The sequence below is a fragment of the Purpureocillium takamizusanense genome, chromosome 8 (genome assembly GCF_022605165.1).
Source record: "Purpureocillium takamizusanense chromosome 8, complete sequence".
In the NCBI taxonomy this organism is placed as follows: Eukaryota; Fungi; Ascomycota; class Sordariomycetes; order Hypocreales; family Ophiocordycipitaceae; genus Purpureocillium; species Purpureocillium takamizusanense.
Window position 1 is genome coordinate 703779 of NC_063075.1, and position 25615 is coordinate 729393.

Consider the following 25615-nt stretch of genomic DNA (forward strand, 5'->3'; position numbering starts at 1 on the left):
CTCGACCTGGCGTGAGTTGCGCAATGACTCGTTTGAGATCTGCCTGACGTCTGCTTCATCCAGACGTCGCGAGGCCCTCATCTCCGGACGTCCACTCTGAGGCCCAATTGTGCCACATCCCCGCATCGCCGCACCCCTCGAGTGGAGAGAAATGCTGCTGCCTGCGGATTGTTGGATGAGTTGGCCATTCACGACAAGGGGGTGGCGGCCGCCTCCACTGCAGGGCGCCGGATGGCTTGTTGGCTGCAACCCTTGATGGCCCCCGGCCGTTCTGGCAGCGGTGAACATGGCCGCCGACGCCTCGCCCTCGTGTAACTAACACGCCGCCGTCTGATGCCCGCCAAGTGCGCCGCTGTGCTCTCCGCCAGCTGTTAGTACAGGCGCCGGCACTTGGCTCTCGTGCGTACTCCGCTAACTCGCGGCGGCAGCCTCGTCCAAAAGCAAACGTTGGCGTGCCGCATGACATGGGTGCGGCCAGTTTCGCAGGAGGGACGGCCGCACCAACCCCGGTCATGAGCAAGGACTGGATGAAAGCTGGGCTGGACGGCACGCTTGGAAACCGAGGCCAGTGGCGTTGTGTCCCGGACCTCCCAAGATGCAGCCACCTGCGTGATTCCCTCGTCTTGATCCCGGCATTATTTAAGCCATGCCCGTCCTTGTTGCCATCGAGGGGATCCTCCTCGTATGCTCCCATCCCGCTCTGCATTCTGCTTGTTGAGCCTGCGCAGCTGTGCGATCTCTCAGCAACTTTCCAGTGATTCGCTGGCGCCATGTCTGACCACGAGCGCAAGGTGGCGGAGGAGAGAGACGAGGCCGTGTAAGTGCAGCGTTCCATTCCTCTCTGTCTAAGACTTGCCGTTGACATCATGGCAGTGTCTCCAAGGAACTCGCCATTGACCACGAGGGTCAACGTCGCAAGGTGAGCCTCGCTGAGAACGTTGAGGGCGAGATTCAGAACCCCCTCAATGGCGTTCCGCGAGCGGCTCTTCTCGAGAGAGTCGAAAAGTTCCACCGCGACAAGGGCCTGCCGGCCGACATGTTGCCCCTGCTGCGCAAGGGTGCCCTCGTCGCCCAGAACCCCTCCGGCTTCGAGACCTTGGATGACCTCGACGATGACGACAAGCTTGTCCTGAGGGAAGAGGTCACTCACCGCTGGAAACATCCGTGGGCGCTTTACTATACCATCTTCCTCAACTCCATTGCTGCGGCTATCCAGGGTTGGGATCAGGTAGGTTACACTACACCAGGCAGATTTGGCACAAGGCTTGTACAGACCACTGAGATATCGCTTAGACCGGCTCCAATGGCGCCAACTTGTCTTTCCCCGTAGCCCTGGGAATTCCGGACTCGGTTCCCGACTGCGGCCCCGTGGCCAGCGAGGGGGAGTGCGCCAAGAACAGCTGGATCATTGGCCTCGTCAACGCCATGCCTTACATTACCATCTGCCTGTTGTAAGTGAATTTGTTGTTTCCGCTTGGACTTGAGCTGTGCTGACTGGACAGCGCCGGCTGGATCTCTGACCCTCTCAACGACCTGTTGGGCCGCCGTGGCGTCATCTTTGTGGCCGCCATCTTCTCCCTACTTGCTCCCTTTGGCATGGCGGTTTCTCAGACCTGGCAGCAGCTGCTCGTGTGCCGGTAAGTTGATTAATTCTGCCTCTCCGACCAGCGCAATGTATTTACTGGGCTTAGTATGCTTCTTGGAATTGGCATGGGTCTAAAGGAGGTGACTGTCCCGGTCTTCTCGGCCGAGAACTCACCCGCCTCCATCCGCGGTGGTCTTGTCATGTCTTGGCAGGTCTGGACGGCTTTTGGTGAGCAAAGCATAGTTCTCTACCTTGTCAACCGCGGCTAATTCTTTAGGCATTTTCCTGGGCACATGTGCCAACCTGGCCGTCGGCAAGACTGGCGATATTGCCTGGCGCCTCCAGCTTGGCTCTGCTTTCATTCCCGCCGTCCCGCTTGTCATCGGCACATACTTCTGCCCTGAGAGCCCTCGATGGCTGATCAAGAAGAACAAGTTCGAGAAGGCTTGGCGCTCACTCCTGAGGCTCCGCAACACCCCTCTCCAGGCTGCCCGAGACCTGTTCTACATCAACGTGCTCCTCGAGCAGGAGGATGTGCTCGTGGAAGAGGCTGGACTCAAGGTCACAAGCAACTTGTTCACTCGCTTTGTCGAGCTCTTCACCATCCCACGCATTCGCCGCGCCACGTGGGCCGCCGGTATCGTCATGATTGCGCAGCAGATGTGCGGAATCAATATTGTCGCATTCTACAGCAGCACCATCTTCAAGCAGAGTGGCATCGACGACTATACCGCGCTGTGGGCCAGCTTCGGCTTTGGCCTGATCAACTTCATCTTTGCCTGGCCTGCCGTCTGGACCATTGACACCTTTGGTCGCCGCACTCTTCTCCTGTTCACGTTCCCCAACATGTTCTGGACCTTGCTGGGTAAGTCACACGCGCCTTGAACGAGCGACCACATGGCGCTAACTTGTTGATTCAGCTGCCGGCCTTTGCTACCTCATCGAACCCGATGTCGAGCACAGCACGGCTCGCATTGCTGCCGTGGCCACTTTTGTCTACCTCTTTGCTGCCTTCTACTCACCCGGTAAGTACTCAATGCGGAGCGCAGTCAAGAGGACTCGTTGCTGATGAGATAATAGGCGAGGGACCCGTTCCCTTCATGTACTCGGCCGAGGTCTTCCCCCTGTCGCACCGTGAGGTTGGCATGTCGTGGGCTGTGGCGACCAACAACTTTTGGGCGTCGGTCCTGTCGCTTACCTTCCCGCGTATGCTGACAGCCATGACGTCCACCGGCGCCTTTTGCTTCTACGCTGGACTGAACTTGGTTGCGCTCGTGCTAATCTTCCTGTTCGTGCCTGAGACGAAGCAGAAGACGCTTGAGGAACTTGACTATGTTTTTGCGGTACCGGATCGCACGCACGCCAAGTACCAGCTCTTCACCGTGCTGCCCTGGTGGATCAAGCGCTGGACCTGTGTCGACAGAACCGCCGTCTGCCCCGATCTTTACAAGGACGAGACCCAAGGCCCCAAGGCGTGATTGCACCGCGTACTATGAAGGATACTGAGGGTGGTAGTTGGCGATTGATACCAGAGTGATTCCTGACTCATACCTCTCGAGATACCTTCCCCCGGGCACTGTCACTTCGTGTAGCTATACCCTTTCTCAAAGTTGATACCTGACGTAATGTCTTGTGTATAAATGACTTTTGCAATATTCGAAGCCATTCTAAAATATGTGCGTTACCCTGGATGCAAAGGCATGTTAATGTGTGTCTTGTAGCAATCTCCAGTGTACCTGAGCGGCCCCAGCATCCGTCAGGCCGACACCGCTGTCGCATCTTTCGTCTCCACCTGCAACGTGTGCTTGTTCTTCATACGACGGCGCCGGTCGTCGACCCATCGGATAACGGCAAGCACAAGGCCAACCGACAGTACAGCGATGGCAACACTGAAGCCGCGCCTGTACAGAGGCTTGTCGTCAGCACGAAAGATTTGCGCCCCGTAGATGCCGGCGATGTTGGCGTTCATAATGACCCTGCATATGATGTTAGCAGCTGAGCCGTGCCGCACAAGAGATGGACAAGCTGTGGCCAAGGAAAAGAAAAGAAAGAGAGGTCTCACCCGGCCATGGCGAGGGCGCGCTGCTCCGAGTCGTTGCAGGCGAGCGACAGCCACGCAATATTCAAGGGGTGCGAAAAGGTGCCAAACGTCTGCGTCCAGACGACGCCAAAGTAGCGCACACCTCGGAGCGGGACGTCGGTGAAGGCGCGGTTGAAGATGTAGCCCAGTAGGTGGCAGAAGAAGCCGACCATGACGGTCTCGCCTCGCCGGTTGCTATACACGCGGCCGACCTCGATTAGTTGCGTTTCCAGAAAGAGTGGGCAGAACGCAGGAAGCTCACAAACGGTCCGAGACCCAGCTAAACGCAAACGACATGGGAACCTGGAGGAACAGGCCGACGGCTGCCATGGCATTGCTGACGAGGCTTCCGAAGCCGAAGCTGGTGACGATGGACGGGGCGTATGTGTCGAAGGCGCGCTGTGGGCCGTTGTTGCACAGCGTGATGAGGAAATGCACCCAGATGCGCCAGTCCATGAACTTTGAAACCCGTCATCAGTACCATGGGGCATCGCCGCAGACAGCAGAAACGCAGCCGTGTGAAAAAAGGAGAGGGGTCCTCACCGTGCGCTTGAAGGCGTCCCCGCCGATGCGCTTCTTCTTGCGCCCCTTCATGGGGTCATCCAGCAGCACGCGCGCCTGCAGGATATGCAGCTCGCGCTCCGTGAACCACTGCACGTTGGGCAAAAAGGTGCTGCGGGGGTTGCGGAACGAGTCCGGGAGGAAGAAGCCAAAGACGAAGCCGCCGAGCACCGTGAAGGAGCCCATGAGGGCGAAGAGCCAGAACCAGCCCGGCTGGCCGCCGACGCCGCGCATGTGCAGGATGCCAAAGGCCAGCAGCTTGGCCGACGCCTGGCCGATCTGGTTGCCAAAGTAAAAGACCATGACGCGCTTGGCCGTCTCGTCGCGCGTGTACCACGTCGACAGCGTCCACAGCCCGCCGGGGATAAAGCCCGACTCGGTGACGCCGAGGAGCAGGCGTGTGGCGATGAAGGCGCCGTACCCGCGCTGGAAGGCCTGGAAGGTGCTCACGACGCCGAAGAGGAAGAGCTGCAGCGTGAGCCACTTTCCCGGGCCGACGCGGTACAGGATCATGTTGGAGGGGATCTCGAAGAGCACAATGCCCAGCGACAGCATCTGCTGCCCGACGTTGAACTGGTCTTGGTCGATGCCCACGTCTTCCATGAACTTGTCCGTGATGGCGTTGGCCATGTTGCCGCGGTCGAGCTCTGCGCGCGCAATGCAGTCAGAAAACAGAACGGGTTTCGTTCAATACCAAGGCACCAGATAGTAGCACGGAGGTGCTTTGAAACTTGTACTTACGGAGGCAGAAGAAGCCCAGTGTCAGAATGGGCATGATGATGAGGTCCAGCCTGCCTCATTATTAGCTTTCCGCTTTCTCCCATTCTTGGAGCCGACTTTCTTACTTTCTCTTAGCCTTGGACTCCTCCTGAACAGTCCAGTCCACTTCCCGGGTGAGGATCGTCTCCCCGTCGGGAGGCGTCGCCTGCACATGCGACGAGAATTCCTTGGTGTCCGCCATGAATGTCTATGAATGCTTCCAAGATAAGCTCGCTTTCGTGATATGGCATGACAAGCCTAGTCGCAACGGAAACGTTCGGCTCTTCTGGCTTTATACCTGCAGCGACAGTCCGGGCGAGAAAGTCCCCAAGTCTTGTAACTGCCGCCAGGCGCAGCATCCCCCCGCCAAGCCATCGCGTCAATGCCCGATAAGCTTAAGCTTAACTTGCAGCACCCGCCAAGGGGGGCCCCAGCCGAAAGTGGACCAGAACGTGGCTGCCGAGCTACATGGATCTATCTGGGTCCTGACAGCTGCGCACCGAATGGGCAACCGTCTTGGCGCCATCAGTCTCTTGGCTCTGGGCAATTCGATGTCGCCATTGCGCCGCCGCGTTGCACCATGAAGGAGAATGGTCGTGTTCGACGCCGCACGTTTTTCTTCAACAGCATGGAGGCAGGGAAGTAGTTCAACGGACTTGGTGATCGAGGCCTCCAAGAGAACGATGAATGGGCTGGAACCATCTATCGAGGTGAGTTAAGTTGGGAAGGTGCATGCGAGACTAACACGGCACGGTATTGTGCAAGGGCGGCCTCGAAATGGAGTCTGGCTGAACCCGATGTTGACGACCGTTACGGGTAGGGCTGAGAGGCAACTCGCATAAACCGGCTACATAGGTCAATCTACCCCGTAGGGTGTTGGCCTCTAGCTTTCGTACAGTATCGTTTGAGACTGTTTTCGGGGCCCTCATACTCAAGATGCCGTCGTGTGAGCCCTGTGCGTTGCTCACCGCTCAAGAGGTTGATGGGCACTGCATCTCGCCCGGGCTGTTGTCCCATTCTCAGGTGCCGCGGCTAAGTAACACGGCAGCCCCCCCTTTTACTGCCGTACGGGGCGAGGGGCGCGGCTTGGCGTATGCATGTGGGCTTTTGAGCGCCCTGCTCGAGTACGTACGGGGAACCTGGCCGTGGCGTCCCGCCCGGTGAAAGTGGCGGACAGTGCTCAACTTGGTCTGAGCACCTGCTGGTCCTCGAAGATAAGTTCTAGTGCAAGCAACTTAATGATGATGCCACTCGCATGATCTACGTGACAACGCGCTGCTGGCTGCCGGAGCACAAGGAATGGGCCGACATGCTGTCTGGCATGTGACCCAACATGAAGTGGCTGGACGGCAGTTTATGTTGCGCCACGACATCAATCGCCCCACGAGAGTTGAAGTGCAAGTACGCCCCAGAGACCAGTATCTGCATGTGAGAAGACCTGACATGCTGTCAGACCGCCTCATGTTTGGGCGGCAGTAGCTTAACTAAGTTACAAAGCAGTCAATACCCAACTCCGTCATGTTACCCAAGCTGCTGGTGAACATGAACGCATCCACATGTATGTACCCTGTACGCGCGCCCCGATGGCCCCCCCGCGCTGGGGACCAGACGGGCAACTGGGACGCACATGAGATTGGAGCAGGCAGAAAGGCTGAGCCTGTCTGACCTCATCTCAGCAACTGCCTACACTCGTTTGCGGTTTCCGATTAGCTAGATACAGGTCCTATAGAAAGTGAAACATATACTGTACAAGTGTCAAGTGGCGCTTACATCAGTTGATACCTTCTCCCGCGCGCCCAAGGGCCGCTTGTTTGGATGCTCACCGGCGGCGATGGTGATGAGCTCCTAGAAACTCAACCGATCCCCTAATTCTCCTGACGTCAAAACTGTTAAACCATTTCATTGACCGGAAACATCAAGTCCGCGAACCACCAATCCGTCAACAAGTCCGTCGACATCATGTCATCCTGGCCTATGACGTTCATACTCACTGCCGAAGCTCCAGGAAGGGCTCCCGAATCCTCCAGCGCCCGTCGCCACGCGGGTGCCATGGCCCTCAAGACCTCGGCCGTCCGCGTGAACATGTCATCATCGCCGCCGCCGCCGCCGCCCGTCTCCAGGCCGACCGCCGCCGGCACTGCCGCGTAGAGGGCGGCGCACTTCTCCACCGCACCCAGCAGGTCCACGGTGCGCAGGACCGCCGCGCGGTCGCACGCCGGGTCGTCGAGCAGGCAGAGGCGGTAGAGGATGTGCGTGCTGCGACTGAAATGGAGGTGCATCGGCATCGGGTGACTGAACGCTTCCTCGGGCGTGAACGTGAGGAAGTTGTCCACGCAGCCCTGGAGAGCCTGCAGGCATGTGTAGAAGCAGTTCGTTCGTTCAAAGTCGACGACGCTCGCGGGCTGCTGCTGCTGCCGTGCGTGCAGGGCGAGCTCGCAGATCAGTGCTTCAGCCATGCAAAGGTACGATCTTATCATCTCTGCGCCCCATTGAAGTCAGCGGCGGGAGACCTGGTATCCGTTGGGCAACTTACTATCTTGCAGGACTTGCGGGGGGGTAATATCCTTGACATTGTCAAGCATTGCCCGTAAGCCTTTGACGTAGAATTGCGGCTGTGACGAGGTAGATTCGACCTTTCGCCAAGTCGACACAGAATGAACCTCCTCCATTATTCGAAACAGCCGTGCAGTCGCTACCAGCTTGCAATCACCAGGCACCTCGGGATACTGTGCCAGATGGGACAGGCAGTCTTCCATGTGGACTGTCCACCCAATGGGCTTCATCCTGAGGAACCAGGCGATGCTGCCAACTACGTCAGCGTCAAGTAATTCCGTCAAGGGAAGTCTGCAGCACGAGACTCACGTTGCCGTCACCACGTAGCAACCCAGGACGGCCCGTCGCTCCACATTATTTCGATCCACGGCTGCCACCACCTGCTTGATCGGGTGGCTGTAAGCCTTGCTGACATTGCTCTCCCGACAAGGGATCTCGCGGCAGCTTCTGTCAAGTCTAAGGTCAAACAATAGAGCCGTGGCAAGGCTCGAGTACGCGCTCAGAAGTGGTTTCCCTCGATACTTTCCCTCAGCCCTGTTATGCTCATGCAGCCGAAGGTCAGAGTACGTGCATGTAGGCAACCTAACTCAACCCCTTCTACAGAAATGAGGGCTTACCAGCTCAGATACGTGAGAAGGCCCAGTAGCAGATCTAGGCTCCTCTCTAGGTCTACGAGCATCTTCTGCGCGATAGTTTCGCGGACCTTGAGCTCAAGAGCTTGTTGGCGTGCATATGGCTTGCAACAGCTAGCGCGGATATTGAGCCACAAGAACGGCCACTCGCGCTGAACATCCGCAGCGCTTCCATGTTGCTCGTGACGTCAGCTCAAGGAGTCGCCGCGCCATCCAATGGGGCGGCGGCCATTCACCTTGTGGAGGGCGGGATATGAAGGAATGGGAACGCCCGCAGATGATGGGCGCGAAATGTTTCCAGACACTGGTCGTCCTCGGCTAGGGGACACTCCCGAAGCATCGAGTCATGAGGTGGGCGAGTGTGAGGGGTCGCATCTGGGCATCTCTCCAGGCCAAGCGTTTCATGGTGTTGTTCCCTGGGGTTGGTTGCCTCCGACGCAGGTGACTCGGGCCAAGCCGCTGGTGCCGCGTCAGGACTGCGCGCCACGTATATGCCGTCAGACTGCCCTGGAGTCCGGGATGCATTTCCGGCCCCGGACTTGGCCTGAGCGGCGAGCAAGTTGACGAGGGCATCGAGCCTATCTTCAAGACGTGTTGTTGCTGTTGTCCTTCGCACCGGCCTCGGGGCGCTTGCCCGTTTCCTCACGGTGGCCGACGGCTGGCAGCTCTTGGAGAGACGGTGGCAGCGTTCGCAGCTGAGCCCCTCGCCGCGGACGATGCAGCGGCACTTGGCCTTGGAGCAGCCGCTGCACGCTTTCCCGTAGGAGGCGGACTCCCGTACGGCCGCGCTCTCGGATTCCATATGCCGTGAATCGAGGTTTCTGAGTAAGAACCGCGCGGTGGGGGGGATATGTGTGTAGGGAGGTACGTATGGGATTTGTTACATATCCGGGGACGGGCTTTGGCAAGAGGGAACGGGTCAAGATGCCGCTTACATGGGCGGGTTTGAGGGCGGTTAGCGAACTCCGCCGCGCGTCGACAGTACATTTACCAGACCCCCACGAGTGACGGAGCGGAATTGGGTCAGTCTCTGAATCCGCGGCTAGTCGGATAAGCCATTGGCTTACTTTGAACATTCGTCCCCTATAGCTGTGTGCACTCCGCAAAGGGGCTGTCGTTCAATGTTGCGTGTACAAAGTATATCCGTTGACATTGACTCTTTCTGACGGCTATGAGTAACATCAATTTAGCCCACGCATGGTTTGGGGTATCAGTTCCACCTCGCGCCGTCCCCGACCCGCAACGACACCTGGCGGTCATGTGGTGGCCATTCATGTTGTGAACGACAAGTCTTGAAAGCTCACAACGTGCGATTGCATGCATACTAACTCCAGTAGACTAGACGCCTATGGAACCGACCTGACACCGTTCGTCGAGCAATAAATCGAGTAGCTGCAATGACGATGCAACTCGCGGAAACAAACCCAGCATTACGCAACGACGTAGCGCCATTCATGGATCGCATCACTGGTCGGAAACCTCACAAGGTGTCGTCTTTACACTCTCTTTTTGTGAGAACTGGCGATTTTCTCAATCGCCGTCGTGCATTATCAGCTGACGGTGGCACCCTGTGCTTCAGCGTCCGCTTACTTTAACGTTTGCTGCTGAAACAGGGTTCCCAGACGTTTCACTGCAGCTTCGATGGGGGGGGGCATCAGGGAGGGAGAAATGCCAAATTTCCCGGACACGCCGAGAGGAGCTAGCAGGCACTCTGGTTTCATGGTGCTAAATGACGCCAGTCATCTGTGACCCCAATCCTATGCGAGAGTAGGTGAAGAGGTCGGTCGCTCCCGCGGGGGGCTACGAACACGAAACGCATCTAGCAAGCTTGGGGTTACTTGGCTTGTCCGATAAGCTGTGGCCCAGCGCGTCTTTGTCCGCAAAGACGCGCCATCTAGTTAGCATCCATTCAGCTTGCGAGGGTACGAGGGGGCCTTGAGGCTTGCTCTGAGGATAGCCCGCTTGGGTCGAAGGCTTTGGCAGCATCGAGCGCCTGCCATCGCTTCCGCTCATAGCGGCAATTGCTCACGCCGCCTTGTACTTTATAGCGCGCCTAAAGATCTGCGAATCCGCTGTGCTGTTCTGACGTAGGGGAGACGGGGTGCCTAGGGGTCTTCCCACCCTGCCTCCAGTCTCCCTACTATCACCTTGAGGTGATCGGCGGTTGCACACGCTCTAGAAGGCTTCCATAGCAGGATCAACTGCTCGAAAATGCAATTTCGGGAAGGCGCAGGCCGAAACGGGACGATCTCTCCGACTTCACTGCTTGGCGGTGACGGGAAAAGTTTAAAGCAAACACCAACAGGGACGCCCGATGCGACGCCGACGATCGACGCTACCGAGTGCCGTGAGTAAGATTCCAGTGGGCTCCCGTCGGTCTAATGTATCTCACCGAATCCTACTCGTCTACCAACGGGGCTATAGATGCCCCGACGCAGCTATGACCATGGACTCAGCTTATGGTATACAATGCTAGAGGGCCCGGCACGGCAACGCCGTCAATGACTCGTTTGCACTTGGCTGCTACTAGTCGTTTGCTCGCGCCGACTTGAAACCGGTATCGCAGGATGAAGGATTCCGGTGTCAAGTCTCCTTGCACTCGCCTGTGCTGGATATCGCCGTCTTGAGCCGGCAGGCACTACGAAGCACGGAGTCGTCATGGAGTATTTTGTGTTATTAGCGAGATGTCGGCCAGTTACCATCGCAAGCTTGGGAGCCGTGGCGAGCCTGGTAGCTCGTCAGATACAGCTGCGGTCATCGACACTCACGCGACACCACGACCTCAACAACTCCGCCGGCAATGACTCCAAGAGCCATGGTGCCAGCCTTGGTGCTGCTGCTGCTGACGGCGGCCGGCACGGCGCTCGGTCAATCCCATCTTGACAATGGCAGGATGGCACACGAGGCCAAGAGTGCACATCGATCCTTCTCCAGCAGAATCAGCGCGGTTGCAAACGACACTGTCGAGCCCTGCGCGGCCCTCAGCCAAGCCTTCGAAGCCGCTGCCTCCACCAATGCGAAGAAGGGCAAGGGGCTAGTCGTCCTCGACGTAAGGCCCTCGGTGGCCACCGCGTGTCTCAAGTCGGTCCCTCTCACCAAAGATCGAGCAGCGGCCCTCGTCGACTACCTAACGCCGTATATGGAATGGCATTCTACAACGGAGATTCTCAAAAATCCACCAGAGGGCTACCTTGTGCCCGGAGTCGACATCTTCGGGGGAATGCAGGCCATCAAACAGAAGCTCCAAGGCGACGGCTATAAGTCTCAGTACGAGGTCATGACCGATTTGCAAAACATCGTAAGCGACACCCCCCCCCCCTTCCCGACCCGAAGCAGTATTGTTGGCTCACACGCCTGGACTACCTGTAGATCATCGCCGCCAACGATAATCACCTCATCTACACCCCGGGCATGCTCGGCGCCTTCCGCCTGATGCGCCCCGATTTCGATTTCATGTCCATTTCCGAAGACGGGCGAAAGACGCCAGAGATCTTCTTCGCGCGAGACATCTATACGCAAAGCAACGGCACCAGAGCTTCGTCATCTCCCATTGCCAGCATCGACGGCCAGGACATCCACGAGTTCCTCGAGAACGAAAGTCTCAAATATCCGCAGAACTTTCAAGATCCGGACGCACAGTTAAACGTCTTTTTCAGCTCGACACCCCTGAATGCCGTTGGCGTCTCATCCATGGCCATTACCTCTGTTCTGGAGATCCCCGACTCGTACAATATCACATACAAAAACGGCACGTCCCGGCAGGTGACCAACGCCGTTGTCGTTCCGGCAGCCGTGTCGCTCGCCGGCATCCGCTCGGGCGTCGACTTCCAGAAGAAATTCGAAATTCCCATGAACAGAGGCAACAAGCCGGGACCCCCACCTAAAAAACCCCAGCCCAAGCCTCCCGCTCCCAAGCCAACCGTGAAGGGCTACCCGTTTCCCGTTGCCAAGCACCCCAACGATCTGATCGCAGGGTATATGCTCAACCAGACGGGCTTCCAAGACACTGCCGTCATCTCGTTTCTCGGCTTCTCTCCAATAGACGGCAGCGGCGACGACGACAGCGAAGAGCAATTTGCGGCGCAGGTCCGCCAGGCTGGAGACGTCATCACGCAAACGGCCAAGGTGGCCAAGCAACAGGGTCGAGACAAGGTCATCATCGACATGTCCGCCAACGGCGGCGGCTTGCTCAACTTGGCTGACTTCACGTACACCACTCTCTTCCCAGGCGCCCGCTTCGATGCTTTCGATCGGTACCGCCACAGCACCGGTCTCGACTTCTTTACCCGAGTGGCGCCTTACCGAGATTCAGCGCAGTTTCTGGTCGCGCCTCTAGGCTTCCCGCAAGGCCCCGACAACCGTCCCATCGAAGATCCTAACGCGTTCTTCTCGCCCCAGGAAGTCAAAGGGCAGAACATGACAGCCGCTTTCATATCGGACAAGACGGCTCCTCTTACTATGAACAGGGAACTGTTCCTGCCAGGATACGGTCCCAGTGATGCAAACAGGCCTATGAAGCCGCTCTGGGAGCCGCAAAACATGGTCATCCTCACCGACGGGCTTTGCGCCTCAGCCTGCTCCATTTTCGTGGGCCTCTTGGTCCGGAACTTTGGCATCCGCACGATAGCCCTTGGCGGCCGTGCAATGAACCAGCCCATGCAAGCCATCGGCGGCGTCAGGGGCTCGCAAGTTCTATCCAACAGCGAAATTCAGGGAGTGGTGGGCCAAGCTCTCGAAGAAAGCCGTCGGCAGCGACGAGGCAGGTACCAGCGCGCCCCCGATCAAAATGAAAAAACACTAGGTCTTGGAGATCCGCCGTTGCTCCCCTTTCTGGATGGACCGGCAGGCGGGTCAATCAACGCGCGCAACGCGTACAGTCAGAACGACACGACGGGCTTCCCCCTGCACTTCCAGTACCAGGCGGCCAACTGTAGGCTCTTTTTCACCCGAGAGATGGTCTTGGATGTGACGGAAGCATGGCGCCAGGCGGCCAGTGTCGCGTTCAAGAACGGAACGTGTGTTCCTGGATCTACCGTCAACGAGGACGGAACCATGGGAGCCACGACGCCCGGGTTTAACCCAAGTGTCAAGAGCCGGGGCAAGGGCGTTCCCGTACCCTCTCTATCGCCTTAGCAATAGCTCAAGTATATGGTTGTGACAATCTTCGCTAGGTACATATATAGTCCCATGGTTTCACAAACTAATGCTTGCTTTGATGACTTTAGTAGCAATCCGGATACTTTCTTTTCGTTGTCTCATGAAGTCTAGTCTGTCAATTGCTGTCGAGATCTATGCCCCCTATGTGTTCCACATTTGGGTTAATCTACGGGGACAGGGCGATGCTCAGAGAGGTCTCAACTAGTATAGGGGATGAGGAACCCGTGTTGCCAGGGGTGTTGACTTAACACGAAGTACGTACCTACATTTGATGACGCCTACGAAGAAGTAATATGCAGCACGCCGCATTCGACATCCCACAGCTCCTCGCCAGGGCCCCGGTTTCCAGCCTGGCGCGCTCTGCTCGCTCTCAAGGCCTTGATTTCAGTGAGCATGTGGGTAGGCATCTTCACGTACAGTCTAGTCGTGTTGCGTATGCAAGACTGCGGTGCGTCAACATGAAGGTGACAAAGGGGGCATAGGCGCATAGGTTACGAAGAGGTCTTGATGGGCTATGAAGGCAGTAAGAAGACCCATGTAGGTGGCCAAGAGAGGGGGGGGGGCGAGGGTGAAAAAGAGAGAGCGGGGAAAGAGCCGGTCAACTGGGAGGCTGACCCACTTCAAGTCAGAAAGGCACGATGCCGGCTTACGCGCCCCCACAAATTTGCCATGTCACGAACTTGGCCAGTTCATGTGCACTGCGTACCGTGTCCACCACCGTCCGCGCCAGACATCACCTACCCATAGCTCTGTTTTTCTCGTATGCAATATATTGAGCTGGCCTCGGGACCTTTTCTAGTCCAATCACCCCTGCTTTCCCCATGATCGTCGCAACCCACGAGATCGACCCTGACGGGGACATCATTCTCAAGTTGACCCATCCGAATGCGCCGTTCGCAGTCTGGCCCAAGGCACAGGATGAGAAAGTCGCTTCGAACGGACAACGAGACGCTACCGATGACCCCAAGGCGGACGGCATCCACGATGTCGGGGAAACACCGGAGGGAGGAAGCGGTATTTGCTCTCCGCGTCAGGCTTCTCTGTAACATCGAATACTGATGCATACCTCGCGCGAAATGGATAGAGCCCGCATCAGAGGTTGACTTCAGGCTTTCCTCCAGACATTTAATTCTGGCTTCATCCTACTTCAAGTCCATGCTTTGCGGCCCGTGGAAAGAAGGCAAAACAAACGGCAGTGAGCCCCGAGTCGTCACGGCCGAATCCTGGGATCAAGACGCCCTACTGATCGTCATGAACGTTATTCATGGGCGAAACAAGAGGGTGCCTCGAGAGGTAGACTTTGAGACGTTAGCCAAGATTGCGGTCATCTTGGACTATTATCAGTGTCACGAGGCACTCGAGGTTTTCACTGATATGTGGCTGAGGAGCTTGAAACATGCAGCGCCATTGCCAACAGCCTACGGCCGCGATGCTGTGCTATGGTTGCATATCGCACACGTTCTCTCAGATGACGGAACCGCGCGAGCAATAACGAAAATGATGCAGTGTGAACTGGATCAACCGCTATTTACGTTGGGTCTTCCAATTCCCGCTAGCGTTGGAGGTGGGAGCTTTGTCACTACACACGTAGGCCTTAAGGGATCATTATTTGCTGACCATTTACGCGCCACAGACAGGCTGGAGGCCTTCAGAATACAATCCGTTGATTACTTGCTTACCCAAATGCATACGGAATTGGACTGCCTGGCGAGGCAGGCCTGGAGCACTTGCTCGCCCGAGTGCGACCTGATGAGACTTGGAGCACTGACTAGTATGTTGGTCTTGCACAACTCGCTTTCGCGACCAACGCTGCCATTTCATGGTAAAAGCGTGGGGAAAATGATTTCAATCATCGAGGAGTACCACAAGCAGTTCCTCCGCAGTGTTGAGCGTTCGACTCCACGACTACTGCCCACGCACTGTAATTGTCGCTCCTGCCGCCCATCAGGCTCGTTTCCCAATCAGAACAAATGCCGACACAGACAACTTTCGCAGGCTGTTATTGAGGATAGAAGAGGGGCAATGATTGGATTTGGGGTCCAATTAGACTCAGAACACGAAGACGAGTTATGAAGACGAAGCCTAGCGCATTGACGCACTGCGCTTGCCCCCGAACTTGATACTACCTGGGCCATAAACAAGTATGTACATGAACTTTGAACCATCCATTCGGCCCTCTTGGCCATCAATATTTTCAGGTAGCGCCCAAGACCATCTCTACGACTCCTATCTATGCTCTCACATTTGATTGGGCATCGTACGACACCTGATGCTGTCATCATCCACCAGACACCTTCCTCCTGCCACCACACTTCAAATCGTCTGCATTCTCACAGCAGCTTCGCCTGCCCGGTTCATTACGCCTTCACTATATATTCTACATCTGATGTGGTCAAACTGTACCCGTGATCCTCGCGTCGCTCTTGAAAAGTACATCGGCCAAGGCGGATCACCCACCCTTGTCACCAAGCCCTGTTAGCATTGGTCGCGAGGTACCGTCTATTTCTGTTTCTATTGAGCCAGCCTCTTAAAATACCAAACGCACCGCTCGTGTCCGGGTGGTTGGCATAGTCGCTCGACGGAAAGCCATAGATGACCCCATCAACGCCGGCCTCTCCCATCATCTGATACGCCTGTTTCGCGCTGTTTCGAACCACGTTCCACCCAAGTACCTGGCCGAACTTGTGTGAGTGCTCGGCGATACGTAACTGAGGGCACAGGGCAGTTGTATGGCTTGCACACGTACCGATGTCGTCGGATGGCTTGTATATATCGCCCCTCGAAAAGACTCGCTGCGCGATACGTGCGGGCCCGCGGGCCCTGAAGAGGTTTTCTGCCTCTGCGACACTGCCCTCGTAATTGAGAGCCTCATTCTTGTTGAGGCTAGCGCTGAGGACTTTATAGGCGCGACCCCAGGCGCTCCAGCTGTAGAAGCCGTACATGACCTCGATGCCAGCGGGCTCGAGGTGCTTGCGGGCGAGATCCCGCAGTGCTTCGATGCTAGCGACTTTGTTGGAGGCGGGGAACGCGTCCGGGTTCTTGATATCGAGCCACACGAAGACGACGTTCATGCCCCGCCGTCGTTGGTCGGCAATGGCCTTGAACAGCGCTTCGGCGGTGTCGCCCTTGCTCTTGGCTGTGTTGTCGTGGTCGGCCCACCAGCCGTGCGACTGGGCCGTCATGTCAGTCTCGATGGCGTTGGCGCCATGCCTGAGGGCGGCGATGACCCCCGCGCTGTTGAGCACGCGATGCGCGATGGCGTAGAACGGCTTCGGCGCGGGCCGCGGCGCAGTCTTCGGCGGCGGCCTGTGTCCAGGCTGCACAGAGTGCACTGGCGGAGGCCTTGGTGCTGCACGCCTCTGTAGTCGTGGTGGCTTTGGGGGTAGAGGAAGTATCGGCTCCGTAGGCGGACAAGGAGGCGGTTTCGCGGGCAGAGGCCACACTGGCTCTGCAGGTTGAGCATTTGATGGAGGCGGCGGCTTCTCAGGTAGAGGCAACACCGGTTCCCTAGGTGGATCAGGCTGCTTAGACGGCGGTTTCTCAGGTAGAGGCCACACCGGTTCCGAACGTGGATCAGGCTGTTCAGCTGGCGGCGGCTTCGCGGGTAGAGTATGTATTGGCTGGGGCCTGCATAATATAATAGGAAAGGATTGTAGCAGCAAAAGTAACGATATCACCCATGACATGTATTCCGGAAGCCGGGCCATCGGAGCTGATGCTAGACCGTGATGAGACTTGAGCAGAGGCCATGAGACTCTTTATGAAGATGTTCGTGGAAAACACAGCCGCCTCAAAAACCACGTCTGCAGTACTTATATATCCTTTATCCATGTCGGGGCAGCGTCTGAGCATGACGTGGCAATCAGGCAACTGCCGTGCTCTCTGATCTCAGGCTGCCCATGAGATTTCTATCAGTATACGCTTCCTAGAGCACAGCACAGGCTGAGGCTATACCTCGCCTTTTAGGTCGCCTTGAACCAGCTCTCGGACAGGTTATCATTACATCACCCGCTCGCATATGCGTCAGCCGTGGCACCGGCTTGACTCGTTTCCTCGGACCGTGACGTAGTCTGAACGGCGCGCCTAGCATAATCGTCCGACGTGGACTGAACCATAAATTAGCTAACACAAATGGGCTTGACCTTGTCCGATGACGAATTTGTAGGTAATTGAAGAGCTTGGACCATGCCCTTGCTCTGGTATTCCGTGTCATGTCATGCACATACGTGAAAAGAATTACGGCAGTGGCTGGGCGATGGCGTTCATCAACGCATGCACGTGGAGCGTTCTGATCCGGTCGCGGCAACCGGTGCCGAGCGTGCGCTTGGCACGATGACGAATCCTGGGTTGTTGGGTCGGCTCCCCGTGCCTTGAAGAACGAAGTTTCGAAACAAAGAGATGCACCCACTGTCCGAACCTTGTGGAAGCTGGCCATGTGCAAACCTGCTCTACAAAAATATGCATATATATAGAAGCTGGCTGCAGTGTATGGAGCAGAGAACTCAAATTTCCGGAGGGAGATGGCACGTGACGTCGGGCCAGGTCCGGGCTCCGGGCCCCGGACCGTTGGCTTACGGCCCCACCCGTGCCGTCCGAATGTTGCCGAATCGGGAAGTAATAGAACGCGCGCCGCCGCCGGCAGCCGAGTGGTTCCAAGCCTCAAAATAAAACCATTCGTCTTCTCGGCAGACACCCGAAATGGTACCATTTGGGCGCGTTTACGACTACCGCTGACGCGTCCGTGAGAGTAGTATCGCGGTCCAGGTGAACAGACAGGTCTTGGGCTATAAGAGGCCCAAGGTCGTGGAGGTAACCTGCCAGCTGTTAGACACTACATCACGAAGCACCAAGATCAAGAACAAGCAGCATTTTCGAAACCCGCCGACTTACATCCCTCCACAGCAGCCATGCGCCCCGTTCAGTACCTCGTTCCGCTCGCGGCCGCAGTCTGGGCGTCCGACTGCGACCCATTCCCGGCGTCAATGCTCGCCTTCTCCTCCGGTTTCAAGCAGCCAACGCCTCCCATGGTGAAGCCCGAGTTCAACACCAGCTTCGTCCAGCACAAGTGGTAAGCCCGAGCTCTTGCTTGCCCAGATTACTGGAATGCACGCGCTCCGACCCCGCTGACGCAAATCCACACACATAGGGACGAGACCGTGTCGCACATCATGACCGGGTACATGCGCAACTCGCCCTCCGACAAGGCCGTCCGCGTGCACGAGGTGTTTGACGACGCCGTCGCCTCGTCGCTCTTTGACTTTTCCAACGTCACGGCCGACGGCCTCGTCGACAACACGCTGACCACGTGGCGCGACGACGCGACGCAGCCGGACGTGTGGCGCGACTACGTCAACACAAACTACCCGCTCTTCGCGGCGGACATGCTCGTCAAGGCGGGCGCCGTGTTTGGCGGGCTCGTGGGACGGCGGTTCGTCGACGGGCGTGTGGCGGCTGTGAGTGCTTGGACCGGGCGCACGCACCTGAACGCGGTCTTGGGGTGGGGGCCACTGCTGACGACGCGATTCTCTAGTGGAACATGATGTACCAGGGCGCGATCCCGGTGACGGTGTACGTGAATGAGTGCGGCGTGGTGGTTGGGTATGACTACTTTTCGCCTGGCCGACGCACCAGGGTCGTCACCGAGTTTTTCAACATTGGGACCTAATGCGCGAAGCACTATATAGTATGGCCTCCCCATATCGGGTGATGATGCGGCCAGACTCGTAGGTTCTGCAACGTCCATACTCTATAGCATATCGTTGGACTAGGTCATGGAGGCTTGCGCCACCTCTTCCTGGTACTGCCAATACTCGTGCAAGTCAGTCGTGATCCTATCAGCCACAACAAACCCTTGCGCGTAGATTCCCCCCAGCAGCCGCAGGATCCGTTTCTTCTGTTTCGCATCCGCCGTGTTCGCGCCCGCCATCCGCAGGGGAAACAGGAGCAGCGCCCCAGGAATTCCCGACTGCTGCACGGCCTCGCATGCGCGCAGCACCCCCTCCACGTGAGCGCCCCTCTCGCGGGGTTCCAGTCGGGGGACTTTTCGCTCGAGCCAGCAATCGTAGTAGGTAAAGTTCCTGCAGAAGAACAGCTCCAGCGCGCGGTGGTTGGCGTTGGCCAACTCGGCAAACGGCTCCGTAGGGGTCGCTCCCTCCCATGCATGGATGAGGTCAAAGAGCGCAACGCCATCCCGCGCGAGGCTGTCGATGACTGGGCTGTAGGGACGCGCGCGGGGCGGGATGCCTTCAATGTTTGTAAAGAAGCTATTGGGCTGTTAGTGAGAGAAAAATTATATCACTCGTTGAAGCTTTGTACGAAAACATACCGCTTGCTAAAAGACGAAGCGCGTATCATGAGATCAAGCACCGCAACCATAGGGTTCGCCGCGTCGCCGTCCACAACGGATCGCCACGCATCGCCGGACAGGAACGTGTCATGCCCATATATGATGGCCCGGGTCGCCTCCAGCACGCGGAACGCGCCAAAAAGGCCCCTGCGGTGCGGCAAGACCTGGCCAGGCCCGGCGAGCTGCAGTACCCGCGCCGTGCCGTAAAACATGTGCGTCGCCCATCCGTCGCCGGACGCCTCGGCCATCAACTAGATGAATGAGTTCCCACAGTCAGAGCAAGCCCGTCCCTCATTGACCTCTGAGAAAGACAACGCGAATACAGGCAACCGCAAGACGCACCTCGAACAGCCCGAGCAGAAAGGTGCTCCAGACGACATCTTCCCCAGCGACGGCATCCGGGTCGCTCAGACGGGTCTGCAGCCTGCTCATCGCCCTGCCATACGCACGAAAAGCCGTACACCGCGCCTCGCGCCCTCCCCGCGCGGCCACCGTCACCGGCCCCTGGCGGCTCGCATCAAGCGCCCCGATGGCGACGGCCAGGTCTTTGACGGGCGCGGATTCGTGCACCAGGCGCGCGAGGTCATTCGCCGCCGCGTCCACAAACACCCGCGTGAGGTGGCAGCGACGGCGCAGGAATGACGCAAAGCAGTCCAGGAATAGGGCGTCATCGGGCGTCCGGGGACGGGTCCTGATCGGCGGCGGCGGCGGGTGGCATGCCACGATGATGGCGGTGACGTCGTCGGGGCGCGCGCGAGGGGACTGGGGCCGGCACGTCTTGCTGGCCCGGACGCAGTAGTCGCATGGGGGTCCGCCCTGGCACTGCCATGGGTGTCAAGGTAGTTAGAATATAACGTGAGCTTGAGTCTCGTCGATCTCCGTGGCTGGCGTCGACTTGGACTGGGCTGGACGGGCACTCCCTTCACGTACATACGTACCTTGATGCGTCGTTGGGCACAGGGCTGACAGCGCGTCACCCGTCTCCGCCGATCCAGAGGGCCGACGACTCGCCTCATGGCGGGGGGCGCGCGCCGCCGTCTGGTGCCTGGCGAGGAGACCGGTTGCCGCGCTGGTGCTGAGCGTCTCTCTGCAACACTAACTTGGTAGCTAGTAGTTTGGCTTGGATGGGATGAGATGCGATGGGCTGGCTGGCTGGCTGGCTGGTCAGGCGTAGTTTGGACTTGGAGTGGGTGTGTGCCAGCAGCACGAAGCAGAAAGGGTTGGATCATGCTGAATGCTTATCGTGGGGCTGAGTCCTGCGTGCGTGTCGATCGTCAGGCTCGTCCTCGAGGACCGGATGGATCCCCAAAATAACTAGTTAGTAGCGCGGTGGCGTTGAAGAAACGCCACACACGCTTTCCGTCCACCTGTCCCTCTCTCTTTTCTCTCCCTGCCTCTCCCTTCGCCCTGTGGCAGAGTTTAGACTTGGGCTGGGGCCGAAATCCCTGTAATCGACCGGCAGAACGCAAGGCACAACCACCCAGACAGCATTGAAACCGACTTACACAGACGCCCACCAGTTGCCAACCCACCCCCGTGGCCCGCTCCAGCCGTCTGCTCCCTTCCTACTACTCCCTGTAGCACGCAAGCCTCTACAAGATGGGAAGCGCAAAAGGACACAGAGAGAAAGCAGGAAAAACTTCGTCCGTCTAGACCGTGGTCAAGCGCTGCCGCCGGAAATTGTACAGTCATGCACGAGAACGGCCCATGGTCCATGGTCCATACGCGCCGAGGCCACGAGAGTAATAAAAACCCCGAAGCTAGCGACTTCTTCCCTCTACGTACTAACTAACCACTAACCACTCCGTCCTTTTTTGGCAGACATATGCTTGACGTAGGGGTTTATACCAAGCCAACACGTCGCCAGTCCGCCGGGCGGCTCGGCCGTTGCCTCATTCGGGCGCGCTTGTCAGACGCCCACAATCTGCCTCCCGCCCCCCGATTCCCATTGTGATGTCACCCGCTGGCGCTACTTCGCAACTTAATACTACTAGTGCTATTACTACTTCTGCCTAAGTAATCACCCAAAATGACAAGGGCAGAGCAGAGCGAGTTCAAGACACTCTCTGCCTCGGCGGCGAGCGACGAGAACACTTGTGGGCGTGTGCTGTTGTTGTTGCCCGGCCGGTGGATTGGTTGGTTGGTTAGTTTCGCGCCGCTCGCGTGTGGTGATGGCGGTCGGTGGTGATGGTGGTGGGCGGGCGGGCGGGCAGGGGGGGCGGATATCATCGACGGCGCCGTCGCGGAGCCGCAGCCACTTCCTTCGCTTAACACGATTTTTTTTTTTTTTGGGCAGGGGGCGGGGCGACTAGCAGGCCCCTCGGTGGTGCGATGCGGCTCAAGGACCGGGCGAAGCAGACGATGCTAGTAGTTCGTATGAAAAGTAACTGGCAGTAGACTGGTTGTGGAATGGCCGAGTCTACCAACAACAACCACGGGCAAGGGGTTAGTTACTCATCCATCCTGTCGCCTGTCGAGTCATCGTATCCTCAGTCTTGGACTCGCCCTCGGATCCATATAAGACGGGCCTAGGATCCCACTTACATGAACGCCGTGTCTCACTCTATATCCTTCATCGCCCTGTCTCCCATCCATCCCTCACTCGGTGTCTGGTGTCTTACATATCCCACCTCACACACACGCGCAACCACCACCAGTATATACCCGCCATCATCATCATCAGAATCATCATCACCGCCATGCGCTCCCCCATCCTCCTCTCCTGCCTGCTCGCCGGGCCCGCCGCCCTCGCCGCGGACCTCGCCCAGGCCGTCGGCGGCATCGCCATCGGCGTGCCCCCCGCGCCCACGCCGCCCCCCGTCGCCGCCGCGCCCCTCGACCGCCGCGCCATCGACCGGCAGTGCCTGAGCTCCGTCGTCTCCGAGCTCAGCCCGCCCACCTCGGGCGTCGACTCCAAGCTCATCAGCTGGGCCACGCGCCAGGCCGCCACCCTCGGCGGCGTCCCCGCCGGCTGCACCATCACCGCCCCCGCCTCCCTCTCCTCCGCCTACGGCAGCTACCTCGACATCCTGCGCACCTACTTCTCCACCATCGAGTCCAAGGCAAAGGGCATCAACACAAAGTGCGGCGCCGACAAGGTCTCCCTCACCTTCTCTCAGGGCTGCACCAGCAGCCTCACCCTGCTCTACACCGACGCGACCGCCACCAAGACCACCTCGTACTCCAACGTCGATGTCCCCAAGAAGACCATCTTCCTCGGCGAGGGAAGCGGCAGCGGCAGCGGCAGCGGCAATGGCGGTGGCAGTGGCAGCAGCGGCAAGGATAGCGCCGCCGCCGTGAGCGCCCCGGTCGTGGGCTCCGCCGTGGCCCTCGCCGCCGTGCTCGCGGTTGCGCTCGCGCTGTAAAGACTCGGAATATACGCTTTTAATGAAGGTGGCTAGACATTTCTTGGACAAGGACGCAGCGGGTGCTTCTTTCAAGTTTTATGAGCTGGTGTGGCATATACGTAAACGCGACATGATACCGAATTGAATTTATAACGTGAGGGGACCGTTTCCCCCTCCCTCTCCCATCGCAACCGCATGTGGTCCCCCGATGCCTGCTCTCCTGCACGGACGTGACGTCTCTTGTCATTACCAAAAAACGTGCCGCCTTTCCAAAGACGGACCAATCCAGGCAAACTCCGTGCGGCCTGCTGCCAACACGTCTGTTAGCAAAAACATCGTCAGAGTCACTCAGATCCCCCCCCCGCCCCGGCGTGGCTACGCGTAGTAAAACGCGCACGTCTCATACTCAGCCTGCACGTTGTTCCCGTCCGGGCCATGCTCAATCGCAAACGCGATCCCGTCGCCAAACGCCTGCGAGTCCGCCACCATGAGGCGATGCGCGCCGAGGCAGGAGCCCACGCAGCCCATCCGCTCCGCGGCGTACGCCGCCGTCGTCAGGCCCGTCAGGGGCATCGCGTACGCCACCGTCACGGGCTGGCCCGGCGCGTTCGCGTCCTGGAAGTACCAGCCGCTCTCGTAAAAGTCCTCGGTGCCCGTCCCGCGCAGCGTCCCCGACGTGTCGTTGAATCCGCCTGGCGTGCTCCGGTTCAGCCACACCTGCTCGTCGCCTTCCAGGAACTCGAGCGTGTTGGCCGGCTGCAGGATCGAGCCGCGGAACGTGTGCGTCAGGCCGTACGCGACGCCGCGCCCCGGCGTGTACAGGATCGGCCACAGCTCGCCCGGTGTGGTGGGGCCGCGCCGGTGCTGGACCGAGAACCGGCCCCACTCCGAGGCGGCCGGCTCCGGGCCCCCGCCGGAGCACGGTTGCACGACGGCGTCGACGGTGGCGTTGAGTGGCGAGCCGTCTCCGCTCGTCAGCGTTAGCGTTGCGCTGCGGGAGAACGGCATGGAGAAGTACGACGTCCAGGCGCCGTTGGGGGCCAGCGAGTCGACCGAGAGCAGCAGCGACCGCGTCAGTCCCTTGGCTAGGCTCGCGCCAAAGAATGCCCCCAGCGGGACTTGCGACACCGTTTCGTTGCTGTCGAAGGTGAGGGAAAGGCGTATGTCGGGCGTGGCAGCCTCAGTGTGCTCATCGTCATTGTACTTGTACTGCCGCAAGCCCTCCCACGTCTGGTTCTCAATTTTGTATCCCTGGCATGTCAGCAACGGAAAGGCTCTGTGGCGGAAAGGACGAACGAACATGAGCGGCCTCATCGTTGCCGTTATTCCATCCCACGTTGAGAACATCCATGAGCGTCCACTCCTCACTCGGCACATATCCCCGCGTCGCCCACGGCCCGTCCGCCTGACAGTGCAGCGCGTAGAAGAACTCATTGCAGTCGAGGTCTGACGAGAGGCAGTCCACGGTAACCGCGACGTGGCTCTTTCCCCTCGTCACTGTCGCCGGTATGTCGACCGTCTGGTCCATCCAGGTGCCGTTCGCGGCCGCTCCGCTGTCGGTCGCGACCTCGGCTCCGTCAACCGTCACCTTGACCCGTTGGTTTCCGATGCTGCGATCGACGCGCCGGGTGATGCGGCAACGCTTGTTATTCGGATCCAAGGCGAGCCGGAACGTGCTGCCCCCGCCCGGCCCAAACGCCCGCCCATCGTCCTGCACATACGCCGTGGCAGGCACCGATGGCAGACGGAGAGCCAACTGCGTAACGACGCCACACCCCCTGCCCAGCTCGACCGAGCCCGACTTTCCCGCTATCTTTCCCTTAACATGTCTACCTATCTTCTTGCTCAGCGCGCCGCCAGCCACGGCTTTTGGGTCGCGCACCCCAAAGCTCAGAAACTGCGCCATCACATCCTCGGCCTTGTCCTCGGGGTCAAACGCCTTGGGGGGCGCCGCACCCGCTGGAAACCTCCGATACACGACGTGGTAAAAGTGTGGGTTGTTCTCCGTCGTCACGACCATGGACTCGCGATACGGCATCGGCACCTTGATGACGTTGCCGCCCATGGTGTCGTTGGTGTTGCCCACAAACGGCCACGCGAACGGCGCACCCAGCTTTCCGTCGACCACGTCCTGCACCCTCGCCCGGAGCACCTCCCTGCCGTCCAGCGTAATGGCCATGTCGCCGATGGGCACGACGCTGTCGGACTCGTACGTGAACCAAATGGAGGAAATCTCACCCGCACCATTATCTTCTGCGATGACGCACCGCGAGCCCTGCTCGCGCAAGCACGAGTACGTCCCTTCGAAGCCGTCATCGTTATGGTTGGTGCGGTCGTACGACGAGAACTGGTGCGTCTCTTCGCCAGGACGCAGCACGTGCAAATCGTAGTCGCGGTAGGCCTGCCATCCGGACATCGGCCAGGCGGCGCGGGCGCCAGCAAGGGTGGAGAATAAGACTATAAGTTTCATGGCCGGTGCTTCCCGTTGCTTGCTCGTCTTTTCCAATCGCTGCCCAACCAGCCTGGAGACATTTATATACTCCCACGACCATCGTCCGCAACCGTACCCAAATGCTTTGAATGCCGACGGTTAAT

General features: G+C 58.5%; 10 protein-coding genes across 11 annotated transcripts; 5 read left to right on the plus strand and 5 right to left on the minus strand.

Annotated features, from left to right (window-relative positions):
- Positions 1-244: 244 nt before the first annotated feature.
- JDV02_008261 (uncharacterized protein) lies at positions 245-3249 on the plus strand. Its single transcript, XM_047989841.1, has 9 exons — positions 245-370; positions 429-817; positions 874-1228; positions 1294-1451; positions 1503-1637; positions 1692-1813; positions 1863-2450; positions 2506-2610; positions 2666-3249. Exons 2-9 carry the CDS (start codon positions 771-773, stop codon positions 3061-3063), a joined length of 1908 nt encoding a protein of 635 aa, XP_047845846.1. The 5' UTR covers positions 245-370; positions 429-770; the 3' UTR covers positions 3064-3249.
- A 92-nt stretch (positions 3250-3341) lies between these two features.
- On the minus strand, positions 3342-5187 carry JDV02_008262 (uncharacterized protein; the record flags this gene model as incomplete). Its single annotated transcript, XM_047989842.1, has 6 exons — positions 3342-3561; positions 3648-3860; positions 3928-4124; positions 4209-4873; positions 4968-5017; positions 5072-5187. 6 exons carry the CDS (start codon positions 5185-5187, stop codon positions 3342-3344), a joined length of 1461 nt encoding a protein of 486 aa, XP_047845847.1.
- Positions 5188-6717: 1530 nt separating this feature from the next.
- On the minus strand, positions 6718-9086 carry JDV02_008263 (uncharacterized protein). Its single transcript, XM_047989843.1, has 5 exons — positions 8407-9086; positions 8156-8338; positions 7848-8072; positions 7519-7787; positions 6718-7464 (listed from the first exon to the last, which is right to left on the minus strand). Exons 1-5 carry the CDS (start codon positions 8970-8972, stop codon positions 6875-6877), a joined length of 1833 nt encoding a protein of 610 aa, XP_047845848.1. The 5' UTR covers positions 8973-9086; the 3' UTR covers positions 6718-6874.
- Positions 9087-10926: 1840 nt separating this feature from the next.
- Positions 10927-13378, plus strand: JDV02_008264 (uncharacterized protein). The gene is made up of 2 exons (XM_047989844.1): positions 10927-11468; positions 11540-13378. The coding sequence occupies exons 1-2, from the start codon at positions 10971-10973 to the stop codon at positions 13301-13303; spliced, it is 2262 nt and encodes a 753-aa protein (XP_047845849.1). The 5' UTR covers positions 10927-10970; the 3' UTR covers positions 13304-13378.
- Positions 13379-13960: 582 nt separating this feature from the next.
- Positions 13961-15531, plus strand: JDV02_008265 (uncharacterized protein). The gene is made up of 3 exons (XM_047989845.1): positions 13961-14341; positions 14412-14891; positions 14961-15531. Exons 1-3 carry the CDS (start codon positions 14149-14151, stop codon positions 15398-15400), a joined length of 1113 nt encoding a protein of 370 aa, XP_047845850.1. The 5' UTR covers positions 13961-14148; the 3' UTR covers positions 15401-15531.
- Positions 15532-15631: 100 nt separating this feature from the next.
- JDV02_008266 (Sphingomyelin phosphodiesterase D) lies at positions 15632-16636 on the minus strand. Its single transcript, XM_047989846.1, has 2 exons — positions 16074-16636; positions 15632-15999 (listed from the first exon to the last, which is right to left on the minus strand). Exons 1-2 carry the CDS (start codon positions 16507-16509, stop codon positions 15929-15931), a joined length of 507 nt encoding a protein of 168 aa, XP_047845851.1. The 5' UTR covers positions 16510-16636; the 3' UTR covers positions 15632-15928.
- A 1540-nt stretch (positions 16637-18176) lies between these two features.
- On the plus strand, positions 18177-19091 carry JDV02_008267 (uncharacterized protein). 2 transcript variants are annotated; one of them, XM_047989847.1, is made up of 3 exons: positions 18177-18395; positions 18474-18780; positions 18858-19091. In XM_047989847.1, the coding sequence occupies exons 1-3, from the start codon at positions 18235-18237 to the stop codon at positions 18990-18992; spliced, it is 603 nt and encodes a 200-aa protein (XP_047845852.1). In that variant the 5' UTR covers positions 18177-18234; the 3' UTR covers positions 18993-19091. The 2 variants fall into 2 exon arrangements, with proteins under 2 accessions (XP_047845852.1, XP_047845853.1); XM_047989848.1 differs by having other exon boundaries at positions 18474-19091.
- Positions 18767-20880, minus strand: JDV02_008268 (uncharacterized protein). Its single transcript, XM_047989849.1, has 4 exons — positions 20612-20880; positions 20016-20495; positions 19653-19924; positions 18767-19590 (listed from the first exon to the last, which is right to left on the minus strand). Exons 1-4 carry the CDS (start codon positions 20687-20689, stop codon positions 19092-19094), a joined length of 1329 nt encoding a protein of 442 aa, XP_047845854.1. The 5' UTR covers positions 20690-20880; the 3' UTR covers positions 18767-19091.
- A 1216-nt stretch (positions 20881-22096) lies between these two features.
- JDV02_008269 (uncharacterized protein) lies at positions 22097-23205 on the plus strand. The gene has a single exon (XM_047989850.1). It carries the CDS (start codon positions 22373-22375, stop codon positions 23036-23038), a length of 666 nt encoding a protein of 221 aa, XP_047845855.1. The 5' UTR covers positions 22097-22372; the 3' UTR covers positions 23039-23205.
- A 190-nt stretch (positions 23206-23395) lies between these two features.
- JDV02_008270 (uncharacterized protein) lies at positions 23396-25436 on the minus strand (the record flags this gene model as incomplete). The annotated part of the gene is made up of 2 exons (XM_047989851.1): positions 23396-24271; positions 24321-25436. 2 exons carry the CDS (start codon positions 25434-25436, stop codon positions 23396-23398), a joined length of 1992 nt encoding a protein of 663 aa, XP_047845856.1.
- Positions 25437-25615: the final 179 nt, after the last annotated feature.